We start from the raw sequence: 25,445 nt of genomic DNA on the forward strand, positions 1-25,445 counted from the left end.
TTTCTATGTATTTACGTCTTCTATCCGAGCTTCAGGAGCTTCGTGTCACTGAGAAACTATTTTATGTATAGAAATATTTGCAATACAGTTTAACTCAAAGAGCAAAGATTCTGTTTGATTTATTAAACAATGATTTATACTCTGCTCTGGGACTGGATCCATGTCTCTGTGTGTGAGTGTGTGTGTGTGTGTGTGTGTGAGTGTGTGAAAGAAATGGCTTCTTCACGACAACGCCACGTCTGAGCGGCTCACAGTGAAGGCCTTCTTCTCCTCGGCACACTCCTGCGTGGACGCGGCTCAGACTGAGAATGAGCCGGCGGCCTGTGCCGAGGGTCAAAGAGCGTTTGTGGAGGAAGTGAAAGAGCTCTTTTACCTCGCAGTCAGCCCGCGCTCCAATCAGGTGCAGCTGTGTGTGTGCGCCACATAAAACCGCCAGTCAGGACCAGTTCATACACCCCACAATGCAGCGTCAGTCTGTCTCTCCACGCCGTTCCTGAACGTGTCATCTGCTGCGTTCAGGGCCTCACTCCTGAGCATCAACACAACGGTTTGTGTGAAATACTCCCTTTGTCTCAAACATCTGAAGAGAAAAAATAACCTTTGACCTTCTTTTCTAAACTTACTAAACTCAAAATAAACCTGAGAGTCTGACACCGACCTGGAAACGGGTAAAAGGTCTTTGTCTGTGAAGTGATTTGAGTCTAAATCAACAATACCAAGAACTTAAAGAGGGGGTATCATTTTTTTGTTTTTGTTTTTGGGCCTGATGGAGTCTCTCTGATAACCTGGAGCAGCTTTACATGATATTCAGCTCAGTAAATTCCCGTTTTCTGTGGAAGATGTTAAAAAAAACAACTTTATTTCAGTCTCTGTTTGAAACCCCCAAAGTTTTAGCTGCTGTATCTTTGAGACTCTTTAAGACCTCATCATTTCAGTAAGTCTCATGAGGATCTTGCAGAGATCCTGTGCTGTTGCTTTTTGTTTGTCTTTAAAAAAAAAAAGTTTACCAACAGATTCAGGAATTTCTAAAACTAAGATATGAAGAAGTTTAAAAACTCACAGACATTTGTACGAACATGCCTTTGGTTCTTTGTATCTGTGTTTAAGATGTGGAAAATCAAAATACCCCCTCTTTAAGTTTTAACTCAAGCCACTCTGTGTAAGAAACATGGGACAAAAGATGCTAAATGAATGATGTCTTTTTGCCCATGATTTGCAAAAGTACCGTAGAGAAAAAAGTAAAAGCATCAAAGATGAATCAAAGTGATCTGAGGTGGCAGCAGCCACAGCCCTGACACCAACACGGTTTATCAGACGAGCCACGATGAGAAACCAGGAACTCCTGCAGAAAACGGCACAACGGATCACACCACTTTCTTTCTGATTTCTTTTATATATATACATATATATATATATATAGGCAGCTACTCTGCAGATCTATTCTTGGTTACCTTGTTTGATTGACTATCTGAGTGATGTCTGTGACCTAAGTTAAACCAACAACGTGTTGATCTGGTCTCACAGGCCTGCTAACGCAAACTAACGCTAACTAACGCTAACAATGACTGAGATCTGTTTCAGGTTTAATGTGACACAAATGAAGAGTCAGAGATGTGAATATAGATTATTTGTGACTTTGTTGTGTTTCTCTTTGCCCTGTCTTACCCTCTGGTTTACATTCTACTCTCTACATTTCTATGTTCTTTGTATCAAGAAGCAGAAAAAATCCACATGGTGCTTCCTGAGCTCAAAGGTAGTTTTCTGATGTCCTCACAGATTGGTTTTATTTACATCGACTTTACAGAAATGATTCAGAGTTGGCTGAGATTCAGATGAACAGATAATTAGATAATAATGAACAAAACAAGCACTCAGCGCTTCACTTGCATGTCTGTAAATAAAAACAGTCTGCCAGAGAAACTGAGCTGTTCATCAACACGTCACAGTCGTACTTTCCTTTGGCTGGTTCCCACTGAGCCCCTGAAGTCCTGCAGAAACGTGATCAGCTGTTCCCTTCACTTGTTAAACTGTGCAAACAAACAGAAGTGTCCGGCCTGGCAGGCCTTCAGGGGCTCCACAGGTTTCTACAGAGCATCATGTGTCGTACTCCAAACTAACCGTAAAAAACAGACGTAGAAAATAAACCAGACTCATGATGGAAACAAAACAAATCTACTGTAAAAAGTGTTTCTTTAAAAAATGCTGCAAAAGAGTCAGAGTGGTTTCAGATATCAAGTATACCGTCCATGACGGCAGGTAGAGGAGTGGTTATTGGCGTGTGCTGCGTCATGGATCACAGGAGGTCATCGTGCTGCGTCATGGATCACAGGAGGTCATCGTGCTGCGTCATGGATCACAGGAGGTCATCGTGCTGCGTCATGGATCACAGGAGGTCATCGTGCTGCGTCATGGATCACAGGAGGTCATCGTGCTGCGTCATGGATCACAGGAGGTCATCGTGCTGCGTCATGGATCACAGGAGGTCATCGTGCTGCGTCATGGATCACAGGAAGTCATCATGCTGAGTCATGGATCACAGGAGGTCATCGTCCCCTCAGAGTCCCGCAGAGATGACTGCAGCTCCTGGTCTTTCTGTCATGATGGCGTCAAGGTGACAAACGGCCCCTGAAGCTGCGAGGACGGATCATCATGCTGACCTTGCGCAGAGAGTAATAGTCTGAGTCTTTCCAGGAGTACCAGACAATCCCATCAGGACCCAGCGGGCCCCGGTTCCTCGGGGTGTAATGGCCCCCCTGCAAGGCGAGGAAGTTGTGAGCGTCATGTGACTGTGAGAGCAAACTGTGATGATTGTTTTTGAACCACTTACTCTGTAGTAGACGCCGTTGAGGTTTGCGTAGAAGCACTGGTTGTACCACCAGCCGCCGTGAGAGATCTCTGCACAGATGTTCCCGCTGTCGGGCGTACTGAAGCCCTGCTTGTCGTGGTACCAGCTGAAGGAGTCCTGGGCCGTCCCGCTGAAGCCTGACACATGGAGACGGTACTGATGCTCCTCATCCTCCACACTGCACACAAACACACAAACACACACAGAGGGTGTGAACACATGCCGGGTACAGATGGATGAGTGTGTGTGTGTTCCTGAAGTGACCTGAAGCTCTGGTAGATGGCGTGCTTGTGTTTGTTGCTCCAGTCCTCCAGGTCGATGCGCAGGCTGTAGTCTGCCTGGGTGCTCAGGTCGTGTATGTGGTCGTTGCCCAGCCAGAACTCGGACTGCAGGTCCCCGAAGCCGTCCCTGTAGTCCCTCCAGTTACGGTCAAAGCTGACGGAGCCGTCGAGGCGCCGCTGAATCACAGTCCAGCCACCGCCTCATACAGAACGAAGAGATCACACTTAAAATTTGACTTTTGGGGCTGTGAAACAGTGATGGCTTGGAAATTCAATTTTCTATTGCATGTTTCATCCATTACTGTAAAATTACAAACAAAGAGGTTAAACTTCACATAAAAACATGCAAATAAAATCTTTGATCTTTTCCCCTCTTTGCTTTGGTGCCACAGTCCGCTGAGGAGAGTGATGGAAACTCTGCTCAATCCTTTCCACTTTTTTATTTAATTCTATATATTTTTTTATTTTTAAATGTTTTTTTATTATTATTTTAAAAAATCAATCCTTTCCACTTTATTTATTTTATTTTATATATTTTTTTAATTTTTAATTTTTTTTTTTTTTTTTTAATTAAAAAAAAAAAAAAATGTCAACCCTTTCCACTTTCATCCAGCTGTCTCAGCTGTCTCTGCGTGATTACGTTTTACGCCGTGTCGTTACGTTGGGCGGGTCAAATGACCACTTGTGACCAATCAGTATTCAGTACAGTACGTCACCCCGGAAGTGACAGAGAGTGCAGGGGGCGCTCTGGAGGCTGCAGCTCCGTGTCTCGTCCAGAGCTGTAGTTTCACTGAGTCAGACTAAAACTCCTCAAACCAACAGAGATGATGTTAAACTACGGACAGCCGACAGCGGAGAACTTTCTGGAGTTTAACTACAAACCGGTGAGTAGCGCTAACACTTAGCTTCGCTCCCATTGAATCGAGCGGGAGGTTTAGCTTAGCCGCTTCCATCTGGTTTACATGGAGCGGTTAGCATGGTCTTTAATGCCTGTTTTCTCCAAAGTATTGAACCGAGTTGAACACAATGTTTGTCGAGTCGCTGTTTTGTAGTTTCCTTCATGTTCTGTGTCGTATGGAAACAGTTTGATGCTGTTTAAGACTCAAACCAAACATTTGTTGGGACCATTTGTTTGTCTCTAGTTTCTGAACCTTCCTGCTCCGTGGATCTGAGCCTGTTCTGCTGTGGATGGACTCATGTTGTGTTTTTCTGTGGTAAACTGTCATTTATAACTGGAACTGATATGAATCTGTTATTTATCATAAACTAAATTATTTAATACTGTGTAATATAAGAGTTCATCTTGATTTGTGATGTGACCTGTGTTATTTATGCTGTGAAAGGAAATTTGTTAATGTGTGACACAGAGGTTTTAAACTGGACCGGTTCATTTTGATTGAGGCCAGACTGAAGGTGAGCTAGGAGCTCATTCATGAACACATTAAACACGTCTACAAGACCTTTTTTTACTACTGAAGGAAAATCCCATAACTGCGTCCCTCACTCAGTCTGTCAGACCCAGAGAAACTGGTCCGGGTCTTTACCTCCTCAGGGACGGACTACTGCAGTCCACCCCCCATCAGGACTCCAAACAAGAGCCTTCAAGAACTTTGATCCAACCAGAACCCCCTGCTGGGATCCTGATGAGGAGGTACAACAACCATCCTTCACTCTCCGCTGGCTCCTGGTCTCGCTCTGGATTAAACTGAAAATCTTCTTTTCTATCCGTGGAAACGCCCCCCATCCCTCAGAGATCTACTCACACCATGAACCTCGTCCCGCGTCCGCTCTGGTACCACCTACCCCCTTCAGCCCCCCAGGACTGAGCTCTGTACCACAGGAGGCCGGCCTCAGCCCTGAGGGCTCCACACACAGCTGACCCTTTAACCTGAAAACCTTAGTTTTTAAAAAAGCTTTTTCTGAAGCAGTCAGCTTGTTTTTCATCTGGTTTACTCTGTTTCACTTTGACATCCTGTGAAAAGTGCTTTATAATAAAAGTTATCGTTCTCATTGTTTATTGTTTGTTTATTGTTGTTGTTGTTGTTGTAATAAATATAATTTCATTACGCTGCATCTTCCTCCTCAGTCTTTGTCCACTCAGTCTTTCTTAGGTCTTCTTCACCAGCCGTACAGTCCTACTCCTGTACCCATACTCTACTTCAGTTTTCTTTTATTTTTGTTTTTGTTTCCCATTGCTCAGGGTCACAGGTCTCCTGCTTGGAGATTTTGAGGGTCATGGGTTTGAAAGTTTGGGGGCGCCTGTCATATCCAGTTGAACTGTGTTTAATCAGACTGAACTGGATTTGATTACAGTGTGTTTATTTGGCTGAAGGCGGACTACAGGACAACTGCTCCACCAAACCAAGGAGGGTTGACGGTTCCTAAACACATCCAGACCTTAAACAGGGCTCCACCTGTGTGTGCTCCACCTGTGTGCTCCACCTGTGTGCTCCACCTGTGTGCTCCACCTGTGTGTGCTCCACCTGTGTGTGCTCCACCTGTGTGTGCTCCACCTGTGTGCTCCACCTGTGTGTGCTCAGACTCACTCACCCTCTGTGTCCATGTCACAGTAGACCTCCACGGGCATGCCGGCGACGGATGGCACCACCGTGTACAGGCCTGACCTCCTCACGCCGTTGTAGTAGATGGAGGCACAGTCTACGGGACAGTTCCTCACATGCTGCAGCTCTGAGAGCAGGAGGTGTGAGAGCAGGAGGTGTGAGAGCAGGAGGTGTGAGAGCAGGAGGTGTGAGAGCAGGAGGTGTGAGACAGGAGGGAGTGAGGAGTCATGGTACTGTGGTGCCCTCTGCTGGTCATCTCTGTACATGACATATGTGTTTGCGGTGTGTGAGGGTGTGTGTGAGTGTGTGTACCTGGGTGCGGGGCTTCCTGAGTGTTCATCAGCGAGTTGGGTCGGACGATGTTGATCATGCAGCCCGGGCTTCTCTTCACTCTGTCCACGACCAGTGTCAGGTTCTGCAGCTGGTGCTGGACAAAAGAGCAGAGAGGAAGTGAAGTATCAGCCGGTTCGTGACGGCTCTGTGAGTTTAGTTCAGTCAGGGTTTTACCTGCAGGTCCAGGATCAGGGTCCCCTGCAGGTGCAGTAAGGTGGTGGCTTCAACGTAGTGAATCTCCAGCTCGTGGAAACGCTGCTCCAACGATGTGTTCAAGTGGTTTCTCTCTTCACTCTGACAGCAGACAGGAAAGCACTCAGACAGTGATCTCTGGATGAGAAACTTTTTAATCTGCTGCAAACCTTCAACTTTGTCCACTTTCTATAAACAATGACTGACAGAGCTGTGTCTTTGCAGCTATGGCCTCAGACACACACATTCAAGGTGAGTTATGGATGAATTCAGTGCCACACATTAGATCTTTGTTTCAGCCAATCACAGGCCAGTTTACTCTGCTATCAACAAGAAAACACAAAGAGGATGAAGGTGGAGAAACAGAGGATGAGGAAGAACAAAATGAGCTGCAATAGTTAGCTTAAATCAGTGACGTGAGCTGCCGTCATGTGCTAATGATAGCCACACCTGGCAGACAGCTGCTAGCTTGTACTGCTACTGGAGAGCAGGGGACTTATATATAACATTAAGTCTGTGGTTTTATTTTGAAGGGCACTTGTTGGTTATAAACAAGCAGCAACCTCTGGTCTGAGAATATGAGACGATGCTGAAGAGCTAAAATCTGCTGTTTCTCCAGTGTCCACTAGAGGCTGGCTCCTGAAGTACAGGAAGTCACAAACACACCAAGACAAAAAAAGCTGTTTTCAAAGCAGAAATTAACCTTTTTACAGCCTGGTTCAAAAAACATCTCCTGTCTGAGTCGATAATTCCAATCAGAGGCACAGCTCAGGGTCACATGACCGAGAGGCACCCTATGGCTGTAGGCAAAGCCCTTGCCACTACCAATATGGCCGCTATAGTCGATGTGCTTCATTTTCTGTTTCAGAAACAGACGGTGACGTCAGGGAGACTACGTCCATGTTGTCATTAGTTATAAAGGATCATAAATATTTTTCCTACAGAGTCACAGAATCTCAATTCCAGGGTCGTGGTGTCGTCCTGACTGACGCCTCGTTTTACCAACTGGGTCAATCTGTGATCTCTCCAGAGCCAGTGGTATCCACTGAGCGTGACATGGTGTGAACAGACATCACTCTAGTTTTAAACTAGTTTCCATTCGTACCTTCATCCTTCCATGTGCACAAAAAAAAAATAATCCAAGTGATGACACAAAGGTTCAGTTCCTGTGTTCCTACTTCAGTAACTTCCCTCTGGCTACAGCTACCGCAAGTCTGACTGTTGACAGGTCGAGCTTTTTGTTTGTTCAAGGGTCTAATACACAACAGAGGCAACATTTAGGGTTGAGATTTGGGATGATAAGATTTCAAGGGCACATGCCCCCCCTGCCCCCCCCCCCCCCCCCCCCCCCCTGGATGTCCCTCTGAACATGAGTATCTGCGCAACCGTTTTAAAGACCAGCATGCTGCAGCTTTGTCATTCGTCTGAGGCACTGGGTGGACCTGATTGAACCCTAACTGTGTTGTGTTGTGTTGTGTTGTGTTGTGTTGTGTTGTGTTGTGTTGTGTTGTGTTGTGTTGTGTTGTGTTGTGTTGTGTTGTGTTGTGTTGTGTTGTGTTGTGTTGTGTTGTGTTGTGTTGTTGTGTTGTGTTGTGTTGTGTTGTGTTGTTGTGTGTTTGTTTCTGAGCAGTAGTGCTGTAGTGTTTTTAGGACGATGCCTTTTTCCTCTGAAAGAGAACTTTCTTTGTTTCCTAAAACGTCTTAAGTCCGGCCGTGAACAACCACACGCCCCCCGCGGTGAACAGTCCCCTGGAGCTGCTGTCTGAGGTCTTTGTAGATTTCTTTTTGTCTCTTTCATTTCAACAGCAACAAAACATAAAACAACTGAATGTTCAGGCCTTTTCCAGTCAGACATTAAAAACCTGCAGCTTCTTCCCCGGCCTCAGCACAGGATGAACAGCTCCTCTCTGCTCAGAGCTAAAGCCACGGTCCTCAGTGTGAGCTCTATTCCCAGCCTGGATGGAGGATAACACTAACTCCCATTAACACACAAACCCTGGAGCCCTCTCTGCTCCCATGGGCGACACATCAACCTCCTCCTCTGGCTCCTCCATGGAGCCCGGTGCAGGCGGAGATTCAGCCCACTGCCTGGGACGCATCAGGCAACACGTGGGGGAGTAGGAGGCTAATCCTGTTAGAGACCGGGGTCAAGGACATGTTGGGGGGAAGCCAGCTCGATGACCAGGCACCGCGTCACACCGGAAACCTGTGTGGAGCTCAGTCAGGTGTTTTCTGTGCTCAGACTCAGTGAAGATTCAGGATCTGTCTGATGAAAGTGTGTGTGTGTGTATTCAAACCCCAAAATGGAAAAGGATTTTTTAAAGTCAGTATTCTGTCAAAGTGTCGTCCTGTGAGTTGAATTTAAAGCTACAGATGTAAAAAGTAAAGATTGAGTCCAGATTAGAGGAAAGTGAGCAGAGCTGAACGTCAGGTCAGGTCACAGCTGAGCTGAGCGCTCAAAGCAGTTGACAGGATTGCTGCTAAAAGTTGACTCAGGTGTGCTAAGTCCATATGAGAGGTGTCACCTGCAGCTCCAGGACCTTGATGCGGTGCCGGTGGCTCCTCAGCTCCTCCTGCAGCTCAGAAATGGTCTCCTTCAGCGCCACGATCTGCTGCTTCCTCTCCTCGTTCTCGCTCAGCCAGTAGGAGACCTCGTCCGTGCAGCGAAACATGTCCGGGCACTTCTGCTCGTCCAGCTGCGGCAGCGTGGCCATGAGCCGACACATCCCGTCCTCCATCACCTGTTGGAGCAGGAGAGTTCAGGAAAACAGGAGCTACACCTCAGTTTGACGCTGAGCGCCTCCACACACCAGGAAACGTTTCCCTGCCACGGCATGACGGAGCAGAAAGAGCTGACCTCATCTCTTCCTCACACACACACACACACACACACACACACACACACACACACACACACACACACACACACACACACACACACACACACACACACACACACAGGAGTTTAGTAGGTCAAACACTTTATTTTCAACCTGGATTAGTGCTGATACAATTAGTCAGTTAATGAATATTACAGGTTTAATCAAATCAGAAAACTTCGGGGCCTGAATCACATTTTAAAGAGACATTTATCAGATCCACAGGAGGAATATGACTCACTGCAGCAGTTAACATTTAATATTTAATTAATCTTCATTTACTTCACCTGTAATCAGTCACTGTTAGCGGATACAACGGATAACTTTTAGATTTTAGTCCCTTTGTCTCCAGAATTAATCTAAACATCTCACCTGGATTTTAACGTGTTGTAGCGTTTATACTGGAGCGGTCAAAAAGCAGCGCCATGTGCAGCGCGATGTGCAGCTAGCTGCTGCAGGTTTACCCCATGTTGGTCAGGTCAGGTCTCTCTGGGGGATCAGGTCTCTCTGGGGGATCAGGTCTCTCTGGGGGGTCAGACTCTAACCCTCCACCTCTGTTTTCTCCCTGCTCTAACCAGAGTCCAGACTTCTCTTAATAAATACAATAAATACAGGTAAAAATACCTTAAAAGAGTTTTTCACTGCACATTTATTCCTCAACCTAAACATCTGTAAATGTGCTCAGAGCCTCTGAGACGTGTCCCTCGCTAACTTTTGCCTGAAAAGGTCAGAGAACGTGTCAGATCCAGGGCAGTGGCTCAGACCGGTGAGGCTGTCAGCTCCAGTTTATCAGTTAATTAACTTCACGCTTTTTGTCCCTTTCAGCACGTCGTAGTTCAGCTACCACGGCGTCTTCATGATGGTAAATAGTGACCTGACCGTGCACTGAGTTAAAAATGTCTGAAGCCCAGTATGAGCGAAGCACACAGGTGCAGCTGTCCCCAGGTAACCGAACCAGGAAGCCAGCGAGGCTCAGGTGACGAGACCGACCGGCTCATGGTTTCAGACCAGGCCGCCGTGCAGTTCAGCATCTAATCACCACATTTGATATTTGTTATTAACGACCTGAGAGAGGAAACAATGGGATTCTGAACTTGAGAATAAAAACATTAATTAATGAGTTTTAAACTCGTTAGTGATTAATTATCCGTCAGCCCTAAAAAACGTTTTCTGCAGTCTGACTGCAGCAGCCATCTTTAGACCCTCAGTAACCCTAACCCTACTCACTTTACTCACTTTACTCACTTTACTGATTTTACTGGTTTAACTCACTTTACTGATTTTACTGATTTTACTGATTTTACTGATTTTACTGGTTTAACTCACTTTACTGATTTTACTGATTTTACTGATTTTACTGATTTTACTCACTTGAATGATTTGACCCACTTTACTCACTTTACTCACTTTACTGATTTTACTGATTTCACTGGTTTAACTCACTTTACTGATTTTACTGGTTTTACTGATTTCACTGGTTTAACTCACTTTACTGATTTTACTTGTTTTGCTCACTTTACTTACTTAACTGATTTAACTAATTTTATTGATTTTACTCCCTTTACTGATTTTACTCACTTGAATGATTTGACTCACTTTACTGACTTTACACACTTTACTGATTTTACTGATTTTACTCACTTGAATGATTTGACTCACTTTACTGACTTTACACACTTTACTGATTTTACTGATTTTACTCACTTTACTGATTTTACTCACTTTACTGACTTCACTGATTTTACTCACTTTACTGATTTGACTCACTTTACTGATTTTACTGATTTAACTCACTTTACTGATTTTACTGATTTTACTCACTTTACTGATTTTACTGATTTTACTCACTTTACTGATCTTACTGATTTTACTGATTTTACTGACTTTACTCACTTTACTGATTTTACTGACTTTACTGATTTTACTGATTTTACTCACTTTACTGATTTTACTGATTTTACTGATTTTACTCACTTGAATGATTTGACTCACTTAACTCACTTTACTCACTTTACTGATTTTACTGATTTCACTGGTTTAACTCACTTTACTGATTTTACTGGTTTTACTGATTTCACTGGTTTAACTCACTTTACTGATTTTACTTGTTTTGCTCACTTTACTCACTTAACTGATTTTCATTAATTTTATTGATTTTACTCCCTTTACTGATTTTACTCACTTGAATGATTTGACTCACTTTACTGACTTCACTGATTTTACTCACTTTACTGATTTGACTCACTTTACTGATTTTACTGATTTTACTCACTTTACTGATTTTACTGATTTTACTCACTTTACTGATTTTACCGATTTTACTCACTTTACTGATCTTACTGATTTTTACTGATTTTACTGATTTTACTCACTTTACTCACTTTACTGATTTTACTGACTTTACTGATTTTACTGATTTTACTCACTTTACTGATTTTACTGATTTTACTGATTTTACTGATTTTACTCACTTTACTGATTTTACTGACTTTACTGATTTTACTGATTTTACTGACTTTAATCTCCACATTAACATTTTTAATGAAAGCCGCTCGTCTCTGATGGTTTGGCTGCTGTTATTATTCCTGAATGAGGAGCTCTACTCGTTAGTTTCTGTTTTTATCATCACATGTTTTCCTGCTGTTCCTCTGCCGCTGTCTTCAGCGTTTGTTTGTGAATTTTACTCATGAGAAAAATCTGTCCCAGCGCTGACACCGCCTGGGGGAGGAGGAGGAGGAGGAAACACTGCTGTGTGTTCAGGATGTGATCACCTGGTTGGTGTATTCCCCACACTGCGCTCCTCCACCGTTTCGCTGCGTGGTTGTGTTCAGGATGTGGGCTGTGGCCTCTGGAAGCAGCAGAATGAGGAAGCAGAGAGCGGAGCACAGGCTGCAGCGCTGAGGGCCGCAGCGCTGAGGGCCGCAGCGCCGAGGGCCGCCCCGCTGCCGGAGAGCCATGTCTGCCACTCTGTTATCTTCTTCCTGCTTCGTCAGTGACGGAGGGAACAGGACGCTTCACCACGTGAGGCTCTGCAGCTTCTCCCTGATGAAACAAAGGAAACAGCTCCTTCAGACCCAGCGGCTCTGTGTGCCAGCGCAGGGACAACATGCAGGAGGTGAGATTAATGAGGAGAAAGGTGACGGCCTCAGTCCATCACATTACTCCTCTCTGTCCTCAGGCCACTGAATAAACACCAACAAACAAGCGTGCCCGTTTCAGCTGCTGGAGCCAAACCTGGGCCGTGACTCCAAATGAGCTTAACCAGGAGGAGGAAACCATTTTCATAACTCGCTGTCTGCACAGCGCCGAGCACAGGAAACGTTTTAAATCACAGAGGCTGGTTTTTATTTTGAGTCTCTGCTAACAATCCTAAAAATGAAGAATTCACCTGCTGCACACCTGAAAACAAAGCTGTACTCACCCCGGTTACTGACCACCTCCTCCCCCATTCCCAGCCCGTCCCAGGCCCAGGGGTCTCCTCCATTTCTCCTCCTTCTCCTGCTGCTCCCCGTCACTCTGTGCCTCAGGCTGGTCTCTCCTTCCCTCTCCCTCTCAGCGCAGACATCTTAGTCCCATAATCCACCTCTAAGAGGATTCACAGCAACCAGGGATGGAGGGAGGAACAGCAACAGGGAGGCAACATCAGAGTCATCAGGGAGCAGGAGCTCGGAGACATTTCTACAGGAGCTTTTGTTTCTTACGCTGAATGAATGTTTTTTTAAAGTATAACCTGTATAAACTCTGCTGTCTCTGGTTTATTTAACAGCTACAGGAAACACTGTGCTTCAGCTTCTGCTGCATGTTTCTGAGTAGAGATGGTTTTTAGAAACAGACGCACAGCAGCTCAACACAGAGGAGACGGAGCCAGTTCAGACCCCACAGTTTAATTTACAACCATACAAACAAACTCTGCTCTGCAGCGTCACCACAGACTGAGTAATCCAGCTCTCTGCTGCCGTAATGAAAGCTGATGTGACTGCGAGTGTGAGGGGTGCTGATCCAATTACAGCTACCGAGCAGCTCTTCATGTGCAGCGCTGCATTGTGGGTCCTTGGTCTGAAATATAACTCACAGCTCTAAGGAACGCCTCATCGTTTGTTTCCTTTGTTACTGAAACCAAGCAGCTGGTCTGAACGCAACGCAACGCAACGCAACGCAACGCAACGCAACGCAACGCAACGCAACGCAACGCAACGCAACGCAACGCAACGCAACGCAACGCAACGCACAGAGCATGAGCCTTTAAGGCGTGACGTCCTGTGTCTCTCTGAGACTCTGAGTTTCTGAGACTCTGAGACTGTGGGACTCTGGGGCCCCTCTCTGGACTGGGAGCACAGAGAAGTCCTGCAGACTCTTCCAGACCCCATCATCTGCTGCCTCTAAAGGACTCTGGACTCAGCGCAGAGGACGGAGCAGGGGCTGATTAATTTTTTTTTTTTTTTTAATGGCGTTTGCTGCACACATGAAAGAGGTGCACTACACATGTAGCCACATGGTGGCACTGTTTAACAACCTAAATACCAAGCTGCCCCTCCTGGGGTCCGTTTCACAAAGCAGGTTAAATAATGTATTTCATTATTATATATGAAATTATATCTGAGTCTAGTTCTGAACTCTGAGTTGATCTTTTTTTTAATTTAACCTTTATTTAACCTTTATTTAACCTTTATTTAACCAGGTAAGACGACCCAGTGAGATCACAGCCTCTGTCACACCTGATGACCAGGCCCAGAGGCTGCACATCATAGTGAGCAGAGACAACAACATCCAACATAATGAGATAAGAACAGTTAGAAAAATAAGAAGCAGGAGTTATTTTGACAGTTACAGTCTAAGAGTCTAACTGTTTCATAGAGTTATGTTGTTTGTTTCTGAAGAACGAGCGAAAAGCCTCCAGAGAAACACGTCCTGAGAGTTTCAGCTCAGACTGGAGAGTTTTCTGATCAGAAGGAGCAGAGAAACGGAAAGCCTTTTGCCTGTTTCAGTTCAATCTACTTTGAGTTAGAAAACTCAGAGTTTTCAGTTTCAGAACAGCTGAGTTTAATCAACTCAGAGTAGTTTGACCTGGAGTGAAGCCTGTGCAGCCCGACCATAAAAAGCCATCATCAATGGAGCCCAGATTCAATGATTCACCATGGAAACAGAGAGGAGAAGAGACACGTTTGTCACCCTGATCCAAGCAGAAATTTTAATGCGTGGTTTGAAGAGTTTGAGCATGTTTTTAGTAAAAACGAGAAACAGCTGCAGCTGCAGGAGAGAGAGAGAGGCATCATGGGAGAGCATTACTGCTGGGGTCAGTACGTTAGTAATTAATGTAGTCCTTTACAATCTCAGTAACATTACAGCTGTTTGAATTGAATAAATTAAACGTATCAATATGTGCACAGTAATGAGTTTAATTTATTTAATTCAGATGTAATCCCGTGGGGCTGACACACACTTGGCAGCAGCTGAGAAAGAAATATAAAAACATTGTTTAAGCAGGTAAAGTCTCAGGCTCTTCCTCAGGTTTGACTAACCTCCCTCTCTGAAACAGAAAACCCAGAGTTTCCTTTAACTCAGGGTTAACAGACTCAGAGTTTTCATCAAACCTGCTTTGTGACACCTGTTCTGACAAATCTGCTTCTCACTGAAGCTGCAGAGAAACAAACAGCGAAGCTGAATTTGAAAGAAAACAGAAAAGTTCAGGAGGCAAAAAATAAAAAAACAAATCAGAAACCAGCTCCTCTGTTTCTGACTGATCTGAGTGATTGTTCCAAACGGTGCTGAAGACAAAAAACATTTGTTCCAACACTGAATTTTCAACTTTGAATTAATTATTTTATTTAATAACTTTTAGCTTTAATAATGAATGATCCCACATAGTTCGTTACTAGCCTCTCAAAGCAAACACACGTTCATCATCTCTCAGTCAAACACTGAGTTTGTCTCAAGCTTTAAACACAGATCCTCACAGTGTCTGTGTATAGGCTTCAGTTAGCTTAGCTCCGTTAGCTTAGCTCAGCGAGCTTAGCTCAGTTAGCTTAGCTCAGTTAGCTTGAAGAAGACGTAGTTTGGATAATAACATCATAAAAACATGAGCAGTGCTCTCCTGTGTTTAAAGTCTGTGTGTTTAAGGAGTTTTGTTAATCCTGACTCAGTCGTCACAGTAGCTTTGCTAACATTAGCTGAAGCTAGGTCACAGTGTTGCTCCTCAGTCGTATCAGACAGTTTGGTGTGAAGCAGAGTGACCTCTGAGCCAAACGTCCAACAGTTGGTTAAAGCTTCATACGCCACAGAGGAAGTTTCAGTTTGCTCTTTAAAACTCTCGATAGAGATTAGCTGCTCAGACGGTCGGGCTAACCCTGACCCAGCTCCCTCAGTGAAAACTTTTATAAACCTAAGCTAACTGCTGCTAATGGAAAGCTTCACTTCCTGCTTCGGCCATTTTTAACCAGACTAAATGATTTTAACAAGACGTCAAAGACAAATGGTGAAATTTAAACTCTCAGCGTGTGAAATGTTTGGCTGCTGAATTATTCATCTCACAGGAAGCAGCAAACATTCGTCCTGATGCTCAGAGGCTTTTCTCAGCACGTCGACGTGGAGTGAAACGCTGTGGCTGAGTGATGTGACACTTTGACAGGATGAAGGACAGGCGGCCAGCTTTAAGCAGGGGGCGGAGGAGGCGGAGGAGGCAAAGGAGGCGGAGGAGGTGGCGAGCTTTGTGGAGGAGGCGGAGGAGGCAGAGGGGATGGAGGGGACGGAGGGGACGGAGGAGGCGGAGGAGGCGGAGGGGACGGAGGGGACGGAGGGGACGGAGCCGTGGGTTGGAGGTTTTTCACTTCCTGTGCTGACACATGTAGACAGCACAACAACCAGTAACTCAGCAGTAAACTGTTGGGATCCAACTGGTCAAACAACAGGACCTTTGGTTAAAAAACAACTTCATGGAAAGTCAGAAAAAAGTTTTTAGATTTATTTATTTTGTTTAATTCAGACATTTTCATAAAGTCAGACCCTCAGCTGTGTTTGTGTTACCGTGCAGCAGATGATCACAACACGAGGAAACGTACGGAGGAGGAAGCAGCTGCTGCTCCGAGCCGATATGGAAACCAGGAAGCAGTCGTCAGGCTGTGACTTTGGTGTAAAACACCTCAGAGACGTGTTCTTGGAAAGAAAAACACACTCATGAATTCGTGTGTGTGCCTGTTTCAGAGAGAGCAGAGGGAAGCCTCCAGGATCAAACGTGGTTTCTTCTGATCGGACACCGTCTGTTGTCTGAATGAAATAAAGAGTTTAACACTCTCCTCTCCCCATGACAAACCTCTGAGCTCCTCTGATTAAAGAGGCGACTAACTCTTCTGTGAACACAGTGAGACAAAGAGATATGACCCGGCCTGTCTGCAGTTAAACTCTCATCAGTGATACTGTAATAATAATAATAAAAATCAACACAGATTCTGTGAAAAGGCTCCTTCAAACTCTCATGGTCAGATCGTTGGACAAACACAGAAGACAGTCGACCCTTGGCCGACCCCTGTAGACTAATGTTCACGGTCATGAAGAAACAAAAGGAGCTGAATTTAACCAAGAACAGGATTTAGTTCCTGTTTAAACCGTTCCGGTCCTCCACGTGGTGTGTTCACGATTTTCAAAATGTTTTTATCTGTTTTCCATTTCTAATCATTTCCTGAAGACGATCCTCCTAAATGATCAAACATTCTGCATTAACCAAGGCCCTCGAAAGCATTCATTCATTCATTCATTCATTCATTCATTCATTCATTCATTTAGTTATTCATCCATCCATCCATCCATTCATTCATTCATTCATTCATTCATGTATTTATTCATTCATTCATTCATTCATTCATTCATCCATTCATTCATCCATTCATTCATTCATTCATCCATTCATTCATCCATTCATTCATTCATTCATCATTCATTCATCCATCCATTCATTCGTTCATTTTCTACAGCTTATCCAGTAAAGGGGCGGAGCCAGTCCCAGCTGTCTTAGGGCCCCGTTTACACAACGTTTCACTGCAAAAAACACAGAGAATAAAAAATCTGGTTTACACAGAAACACTGAGGGAGTGAAAATGCTGTAGTGAGCATGCCAGGCCTGTAGGTGGTGCTATAACTGTCTTGTCCAGAAGCAGCTTTTGGGAGATCTCCTCTGAAGAAAAAAAATCAATGTTTTTAGTGACGTAAAGCTGCGTTTGGCGTGGATAACGGTGTTAACATATAAAGATACTTGCAGTTTCCCAGACACCTGGCTACGTGTGGAGATGGTCTCAGAACCACAGGTTAACCTGAAGAGCGTGTTTGTGGTCGGTGGGAGGAAGCTGGAACCTGTCCACAGACCTATCAGAGCTCAGGCTGAGTGGGCGGCACTTCCTGTACGGACACCATGTGACACAGTCCTGATTGGAGGAGGAGGAGGAGCTGAGACAGGTCGATCCCTGCCACAGCTCCTCAGACCCCGACCCAGCCACCTGTCTGTGACGCTCTGAGAGCAGAGAGAGCTCCGAGTGTCCGTATCAATAAATAAACCAACCAATCAATACCAATCAATACAATCAGTCAATCCATCAATCAACCAATCAATACCAACCACTAATTCAATCAATCAATCAATACTAAACAATCAACCAATCAATCAACAATTAATACTAATCAATCAATAAATCAATCAATTAATCAATACCGATCAATACCAATCAGCAGCAATCAGCTGCCCGCTCTGTTTTCTGCACAGATATTTCCTCGGGCAACTCGCCATCACTCTGCGCCGTTACTCATCATGATGCAACCAGATCCATCAGGTTTCAGTCTCTGTCAGTTTCCCCTGTACTGTACACACACACACACACACACACACACACACACACACACACACACACACACACACACACACACACACACACACACACACACACACACACACACACACAGGTTCAGGACTAAGTACAGAGCTGAAGGTCTAGCTAACGCTGTGGGTTGTAATAAATTTAAGAAACGACTTCACGGCGCCCCCCTCAGGATCATGCGTCATGTCGACCTTGTTTGATGTGATGCTGATTCTCACCAGCAGAGACAGAAAGAGGAGCTCAGGCTGCTCTCTGCTCCTAGATGTGTGTGTGTGTGTGTGTGTGTGTGTGTGTGTGTGTGTGTGTGTGTGTGTGTGTGTGTGTGTGTGTGTGTGTGTTAAACCACAGATCTGCTGGTCTCCCTTCACCTGCTGCTTCACTCTGATTGGCTCACACACAGAACCAGGTGAAGAGTTTAGGAAACACTCGTCTCTTTTTCTCACTGACTTCAGATGTAATAATCGGTTTAAACTCACCTTGGTAAAAAATATTTATAATCTGATTTAATTATTCTCTGATCAGTGTAAAAAGAAAAGGTTAGAGTAATTAAAACCTGACCAAGCATCAGTAATCATCCTTCCAGCAGCAAACTCTCCATCAGAGCCAGGATGAATGATTTATCAGGATGACCCCAGGCCTCCACCCTCCTCTGCAGCTCTGCACTAATTACAGTCCCCTTCAGAAACATCAGCTGACCCTCTTTAGGCTCGTCTGCGTGTCACCTGTCATTAAAGCCATCAGGGAAACCGCTGCCTCAGTGTCTACCTGTGAGGATAACCTGTGAGGATAACCTGTGAGGATAACCTGTGAGGATACCCTGAGGATAACCTGAGGATAACCTGTGAGGATAACCTGTGAGGATAACCTGAGGATAACCTGTGAGGATAACCTGAGGATAACCTGTGAAGATAACCAGTGAGGATAACCTGAGGATAACCTGTGAGGATAACCTGTGAGGATAACCTGAGGATAACCTGTGAGGATAACCTGTGAGGATAACCTGAGGATAACCTGTGAGGATAACCTGTGAGGATAACCTGTGAGGATAACCTGTGAGGATAACCTGAGGATAACCTGTGAGGATAACCTGTGAGGATACCCTGAGGATAACCTGAGGATAACCTGTGAGGATAACCTGTGAGGATACCCTGAGGATAACCTGAGGATAACCTGTGAGGATAACCTGTGAGGATAACCTGAGGATAACCTGTGAGGATAACCTGAGGATAACCTGTGAAGATAACCAGTGAGGATAACCTGAGGATAACCTGTAAAGATAACCTGTGAGGATAACCTGTGAGGATAACCTGTGAGGATAACCTGAGGATAACCTGAGGATAACCTGTGAGGATAACCTGTGAGGATAACCTGAGGATAACCTGTGAGGATAACCTGAGGATAACCTGTGAGGATAACCTGTGAGGATAACCTGAGGATAACCTGTGAGGATAACCTGAGGATAACCTGAGGATAACCTGTGAGGATAACCTGAGGATAACCTGTGAGGATAACCTGTGAGGATAACCTGTGAGGATACCCTGAGGATAACCTGAGGATAACCTGTGAGGATAACCTGTGAGGATAACCTGAGGATAACCTGTGAGGATAACCTGAGGATAACCTGTGAAGATAACCAGTGAGGATAACCTGAGGATAACCTGTGAGGATAACCTGTGAGGATAACCTGAGGATAACCTGTGAGGATAACCTGTGAGGATAACCTGAGGATAACCTGTGAGGATAACCTGTGAGGATAACCTGTGAGGATAACCTGAGGATAACCTGTGAGGATAACCTGTGAGGATAACCTGTGGATAACCTGTGAGGATAACCTGTGAGGATAACCTGAGGATAACCTGTGAGGATAACCTGTGAGGATAACCTGTGAGGATAACCTGAGAATAACCTGAGGATAACCTGAGGATAACCTGAGGATAACCTGAGGATAACCTGTGAGGATAACCTGAGGATAACCTGTGAAGATAACCTGTGAGGATAACCTGTGAGGATAACCTGAGGATAACCTGTGAGGATAACCTGTGAGGATAACTTGAGGATAACCTGAGTGTAACCTGTGAGGATAACCTGAGGATAACCTGAGGATAACCTGAGAATAACCTGAGGATAACCTGAGGATAACCTGAGGATAACCTGAGGATAACCTGAGGATAACCTGAGGATTACCTGTGAGGAATGGGGTCATATGTTCATGAAAAATCAAAAGCTCCAACAAAAAAAAGTCATTTCCTACAATAAGCTACAGAAAGTTTCTTTTTTGACACATTTTAAATTGTATTAATGACAGGAGCCGATTCTTTTTCCAATGGAAAAACAGCTGTCCAGAGGGAAGCCAAAACTGTCAGAGCACCCCCTGGTGACTGGCTACAGGACACACCTTAAAGTCCACTCCAACACAACACATGGGACATGGATTAAACCATCACATAAAAAGATACATGTCAAATATCTTTTCTAAAATAAAAACAGAATTAGAAATAAAGAAAAAAAAAAACAAAAAAACATTTTACTGTTACAGCAAACACCTCACATATGGAGGGTAACAAGGAGAGATCTTCGTGAAAAGCAACACCAACGTTACAAATTTGAAAATATTTGTACGAGAAACACGTTGGTAGAAATAATGAAGGATAAAGTGAGGTCGTTGTGCAACCTGTTAGCTAGCCTGTTAGCTAGCCTGTCAGCTAGCCTGTTAGCTAGTCTCAGCGCGTCAACCTCAGCGCGTCAGCCTCAGCGTGTCAGCCTCAGCGTGCACACATTTAACTCACGTCCCGTCACAGATCCTGCCTCAGGTTTGATAATGATAGTTCTGATAGTAACGTAGGGACTGAGGGAGGTTTCTTCCTCTGTCTTTGTATCCAGCGGACAGACCCCCCCCCCTCGTCCATTTTCCATCTGTTTCCTCTGGTCGAACCGTTTGTATCTCCAGAGGACGATCCTGGCTCAGCCCCAGCTTCATCAGATGGAGACGCTTCTTACACAGACTGTAGTGTGTGTGTGTGTGTGTGTGCGTGTGCGTGTGCATGTGCGTGTGTGTGTGTGTGTGTGTGTGTGTGCACACCAGTGGGACCCAAAGTGTGAAAACACAGATTTGAGGAATGTGTTTCAGCAGAGTGAACAGTAACCTCTCATCGTCTCATCGTTCAGCTCTGTGTTTGCAGGTCGTAGCTGACGTCGTCGCTGCTTATTTCAGAAAGAGCGTCCTCTAAACGGACGGAGTGATTGGGGTCAGTGAGGGCGACTCATGATGAGAAATCTATTTCCAGGAGAGGAGCAGGTTTGAGTCAGAGCGCTCAGGATAATCAGGACCTTTGTTAAACTGACCAAATGTTGTGTTTGTGCCGTAGCAGTGTGAGATGTTACCCTGACATTATTTACTGATAAATGTGGTTTGGAGTCAGACGTTGGAGATGGACAGTTTGTAAAGTTAGTGATTAATGTTTAATTTCAGATGACTTCCTCTTTAATCACTCTCCTCCCTGAATGCTACACAAACACTGTGTGATAGATTATTTACCCATTTCATGTCAATCTGATCGATGAATTAGCAAAGTTGACTTGGACAGGAGATCCCCCAGCTGATGTGTAAACCACATGTTGATCGTCATGTCGGCGTGCAGCGTTGGAGGTTGCTCCAGCATCCACCCAATCAGAGAGACTCAGAGGATCATCTGTGTTTTTTATTTTCCTCTAACAACTGTAGGGGGATGTGCCAAACAAAGATGACGTGTGGATGACGTGTGGATGACATGTGGATGACGAGTGGATGACGAGTGGATGACGAGTGGGTGACGTGTGGATGACGAGTGGATGACGAGTGGATGACGAGTGGATGACGTGTGGATGACGAGTGGATGACGTGTGGATGATGTGTGGATGACGTGTGGATGACGAGTGGATGACGAGTGGATGACGTGTGGATGACGTGTGGATGACGAGTGGATGACGTGTGGATGACGAGTGGATGACGTGTGGATGACGTGTGGATGACGAGTGGATGACGAGTGGATGACGTGTGGATGACGAGTGGATGACATGAGTGGATGACGAGTGGATGACGTGTGGATGACGTGTGGATGACGTGTGGATGACGAGTGGATGACGTGTGGATGACGTGTGGATGACGTGTGGATGACGTGTGGATGACGTGTGGATGACGAGTGGATGACGTGTGGATGACGTGTGGATGACGTGTGGATGACGTGTGGATGACGTGTGGAGGACGAGTGGATGACATGAGTGGATGACGTGTGGATGACGAGTGGATGACGTGTGGATGACGAGTGGATGACGTGTGGATGACGAGTGGATGACATGAGTGGATGACGAGTGGATGACGTGTGGATGACGTGTGGATGACGTGTGGATGACGAGTGGGTGACGTGTGGATGACGAGTGGATGACGTGTGGATGACGAGTGGATGACGTGTGGATGACGTGTGGATGACGTGTGGATGACGAGTGGATGACGTGTGGATTACGTGTGGATGACGAGTGGATGACGAGTGGATGACGTGTGGATGACGTGTGGATGACGTGTGGATGACGAGTGGATGACGAGTGGATGACGTGTGGATGACGAGTGGATGACGAGTGGATGACATGAGTGGATGACGTGTGGATGACGAGTGGATGACGTGTGGATGACGAGTGGATGACGTGTGGATGACGAGTGGATGACATGAGTGGATGACGTGTGGATGACGTGTGGATGACGTGTGGATGACGAGTGGATGACATGTGGATGACGTGTGGATGACGTGTGGATGACGAGTGGGTGACGTGTGGATGACGAGTGGATGACGTGTGGATGACGTGTGGATGACGAGTGGATGACATGAGTGGATGACGTGTGGATGACGTGTGGATGACGAGTGGATGACATGAGTGGATGACGAGTGGATGACATGAGTGGATGACGTGTGGATGACGTGTGGATGACGTGTGGATGACGTGTGGATGACGTGTGGATGACGAGTGGATGACATGAGTGGATGACGTGTGGATGACGTGTGGATGACGAGTGGATGACATGAGTGGATGACGTGTGGATGACGAGTGGATGACGTGTGGATTACGTGTGGAGACGACCTCGGTGCAGTCTGTGGGGCTGACGTCACGTTGTGGGTTATTAAACATCCTGTGTCATTTTTCCTGATAGAAATTTTTAACGTCTTCACTTTTTGAAACGAGGCTCCAGAGCTGAAAGCTCACCCACATCCTCCAAGTTTCCCTCCACGTTTCCTCTCCTTGTTACCAGACATGACACACGGCCTCACCTGGAGGACAGGTCACAGACACAGTGAAGGTCATCCCTCCAACCAGCTGAGCTCAAACGCCGTGGTCTGCTCTCTGATTGTTAAAGACGGTTTATCTCTGTTCCTTTCTGATCTCAGCTCTTCCATGAAAACGATCAGGACTGGTAATCAAATAACGGATGTTGTTGTTGTCCTCTCGGTGTCTTCGTGCCCCGGGGCACGCACAGCGACGCTGAAGGACCAGCATTAAAGCAGCACCACCCATAAAAACCCGTCTGACCACGAGCTGCTGAACACCTGCCGCTTTGCCACGGGAGGAGACGCTGCTGCGTGGATATTTTTGAGGACGGTGATCGACCACAGGCTCCTTAAAGCCTGAACACCCAGCTTCAGTGACCTGTTGTCATGAAAGGCTGGTTCCCTCGCCGTCCTGAGCTTAACCATGAATAATTTACCAACACGTATTTTTATGACCTATCAACCCCACACGTCCACACGCTGGAAACTCTGTCTGTGACATCCTCCGTCACAGGAAGTGGCTGTTCTCCAGCTGAGTGACGCGCTGAATGAATATTTGATCAATGCCTGAGCCTCTGCCCCCCCCCCCTCGCTGCTGGTGACGTAAAAAGGGACTGCTGTGGTTTTCCTTCAATTGCATTATCCATCCGGACTTCTCCACTGCCTGCCGATGCTCCTCCTGATTGTCAGGATAGGAAACGGCCGCCTCCTTCCTCGCGGCTCACACACACACTCAGAGCTTCAGGGGAAAGAGGAAGGACATCAGCGGCGAGGAGACGCTGCCACAAAGAGCTGCACTCCTCTGTTCCCCGCATCAACCTCAAAGCTCCTCTGTAAAGGAGAAAATCTGAATTTAACGCCTCCTCACTGAGAGTAACACACGCGTTTATTCATTTGTTAGTGAAATGATGTGGAGAAAACTCGTTCCTGATTGGCTGATTAGGGTCTTTATCTCCACCGAGGGCTGACGCTGGAAAGACGAAGATCAGACCCTCGCCATGGAGGCTGGTCTGGTTTAAACGAGGGGACTGTCTCTAGAAGTGTTTTTCAGGTTAAGATTCAGCTCCAACCCCCCCAGCTCCAGCCCAGCTCTGCTCTTTAACATGAAACATGACAACGGCCCCCACTGCTGTAGTCATTTCATCCAGCAGGGGGCGCAAAGAGACTGACACGGGCACACAACCTGCAAACCCAAACCGTCCTCACCTGGAGCAGTGAGTGAAAAACATGTAGGAGTGATGTGTTTCAAATAACACAAGCAAAAGTCAAAAACAAACACAGAAACACACAGCACATGGAAAACACGCTGCAAAAACACGCTGCAAATACACGCTGCAAAAACACGCTGCAAAAACACGCTGCAAATACGTGCTGCAAAAACACGCTGCAAAAACACGCTGCAAAAACAAGCTGCAAATACACGCTGCAAAAACAAACTGCAAAAACAAACTGCAAAAACACGCTGCAAATACACGCTGCAAAAACACGCTGCAAAAACATGCTGCAAAAACACTCTGCAAAAACACGCTGCAAAAAAACGCTAAAAAAAAAACACTGCAAAAACACTCTGCAAAAACACGCTGCAAAAAAAACGCTGCAAATACACGCTGCAAATACACGCTGCAAATACACGCTGCAAAAACATGCTGCAAAAACAAGCTGCAAAAACACGCTGCAAATACACGCTGCAAATACATGCTGCAAAAACAAGCTGCAAAAACACGCTGCAAAAACACGCTGCAAAAACACGCTGCAAAAACACGCTGCAAATACACGCTGCAAAAACACGCTGCAAAAACACGCTGCAAAAACACTCTGCAAAAACACGCTGCAAATACATGCTGCAAAAAAACGCTAAAAAAAAACACTGCAAAAACATGCTGCAAAAACACTCTGCAAAAACATGCTGCAAAAACACTCTGCAAAGACACACTGCAAATACAAGCTGCAAAAACACGCTGCAAAAACACGCTGCAAAAACACGCCACAAAAACACACTGAAAAAACACGCCACAAAAACACGCTACAAAGACACACTGAAAAAACTCACTGCAAAAACTCGCTGCAAAAACACGCTGCAAAAACACGCTGCAAAAACCTGCGCTACCACTCAAAGTGTTAAAACAGAGGTGCCCAGGCCTCACACGATTTGTTCCAACATGAGTGTGTGAATGTTCAGTGTCTTCATTGGTTTAACTGACA

The 25,445-nt window shown here is 45.5% G+C and overlaps 1 protein-coding gene and 1 long non-coding RNA gene across 2 annotated transcripts in view; one reads left to right on the forward strand and one right to left on the reverse strand.

Annotated features, from left to right (window-relative positions):
- Positions 1-2,476: 2,476 nt before the first annotated feature.
- On the reverse strand, positions 2,477-12,125 carry LOC141802020 (angiopoietin-related protein 2). The gene is made up of 8 exons (XM_074685406.1): positions 11,863-12,125; positions 8,738-8,953; positions 6,195-6,314; positions 6,000-6,114; positions 5,677-5,814; positions 3,110-3,326; positions 2,828-3,023; positions 2,477-2,753 (listed from the first exon to the last, which is right to left on the reverse strand). The coding sequence occupies exons 1-8, from the start codon at positions 12,046-12,048 to the stop codon at positions 2,607-2,609; spliced, it is 1,335 nt and encodes a 444-aa protein (XP_074541507.1). The 5' UTR covers positions 12,049-12,125; the 3' UTR covers positions 2,477-2,606.
- The window catches only part of LOC141802022 (uncharacterized), a 34,743-nt gene continuing 13,156 nt past the window's right edge, over positions 3,859-25,445 (forward strand). The window contains exon 1 of the long non-coding RNA XR_012599449.1: positions 3,859-4,010. This is a non-coding gene — a long non-coding RNA (uncharacterized LOC141802022). The remainder of the gene's footprint in view (positions 4,011-25,445) is intronic.

The sequence above is a fragment of the Halichoeres trimaculatus genome, unplaced genomic scaffold (genome assembly GCF_033239565.1).
Source record: "Halichoeres trimaculatus isolate MK-OKI-2021-1 unplaced genomic scaffold, fHalTri1.1 fHalTri1_scaffold_13, whole genome shotgun sequence".
NCBI classification, from domain to species: Eukaryota; Metazoa; Chordata; class Actinopteri; order Labriformes; family Labridae; genus Halichoeres; species Halichoeres trimaculatus.

Bases quoted from the DNA above. Each gene is read 5' to 3' on its own strand.
- LOC141802020 (XM_074685406.1), bottom strand. From the start codon at position 12,048: ATGGCTCTCCGGCAGCGGGGCGGCCCTCGGCGCTGCGGCCCTCAGCGC. The intron at 5,815-5,999 runs GTACACACACTC...TCCTGCTCTCAG, and splicing joins TCAGGAAGCCCCGCACCCAG to AGCTGCAGCATGTGAGGAAC. The intron at 3,024-3,109 runs GTCACTTCAGGA...GTTTGTGTGCAG, and splicing joins GCCATCTACCAGAGCTTCAG to TGTGGAGGATGAGGAGCATC.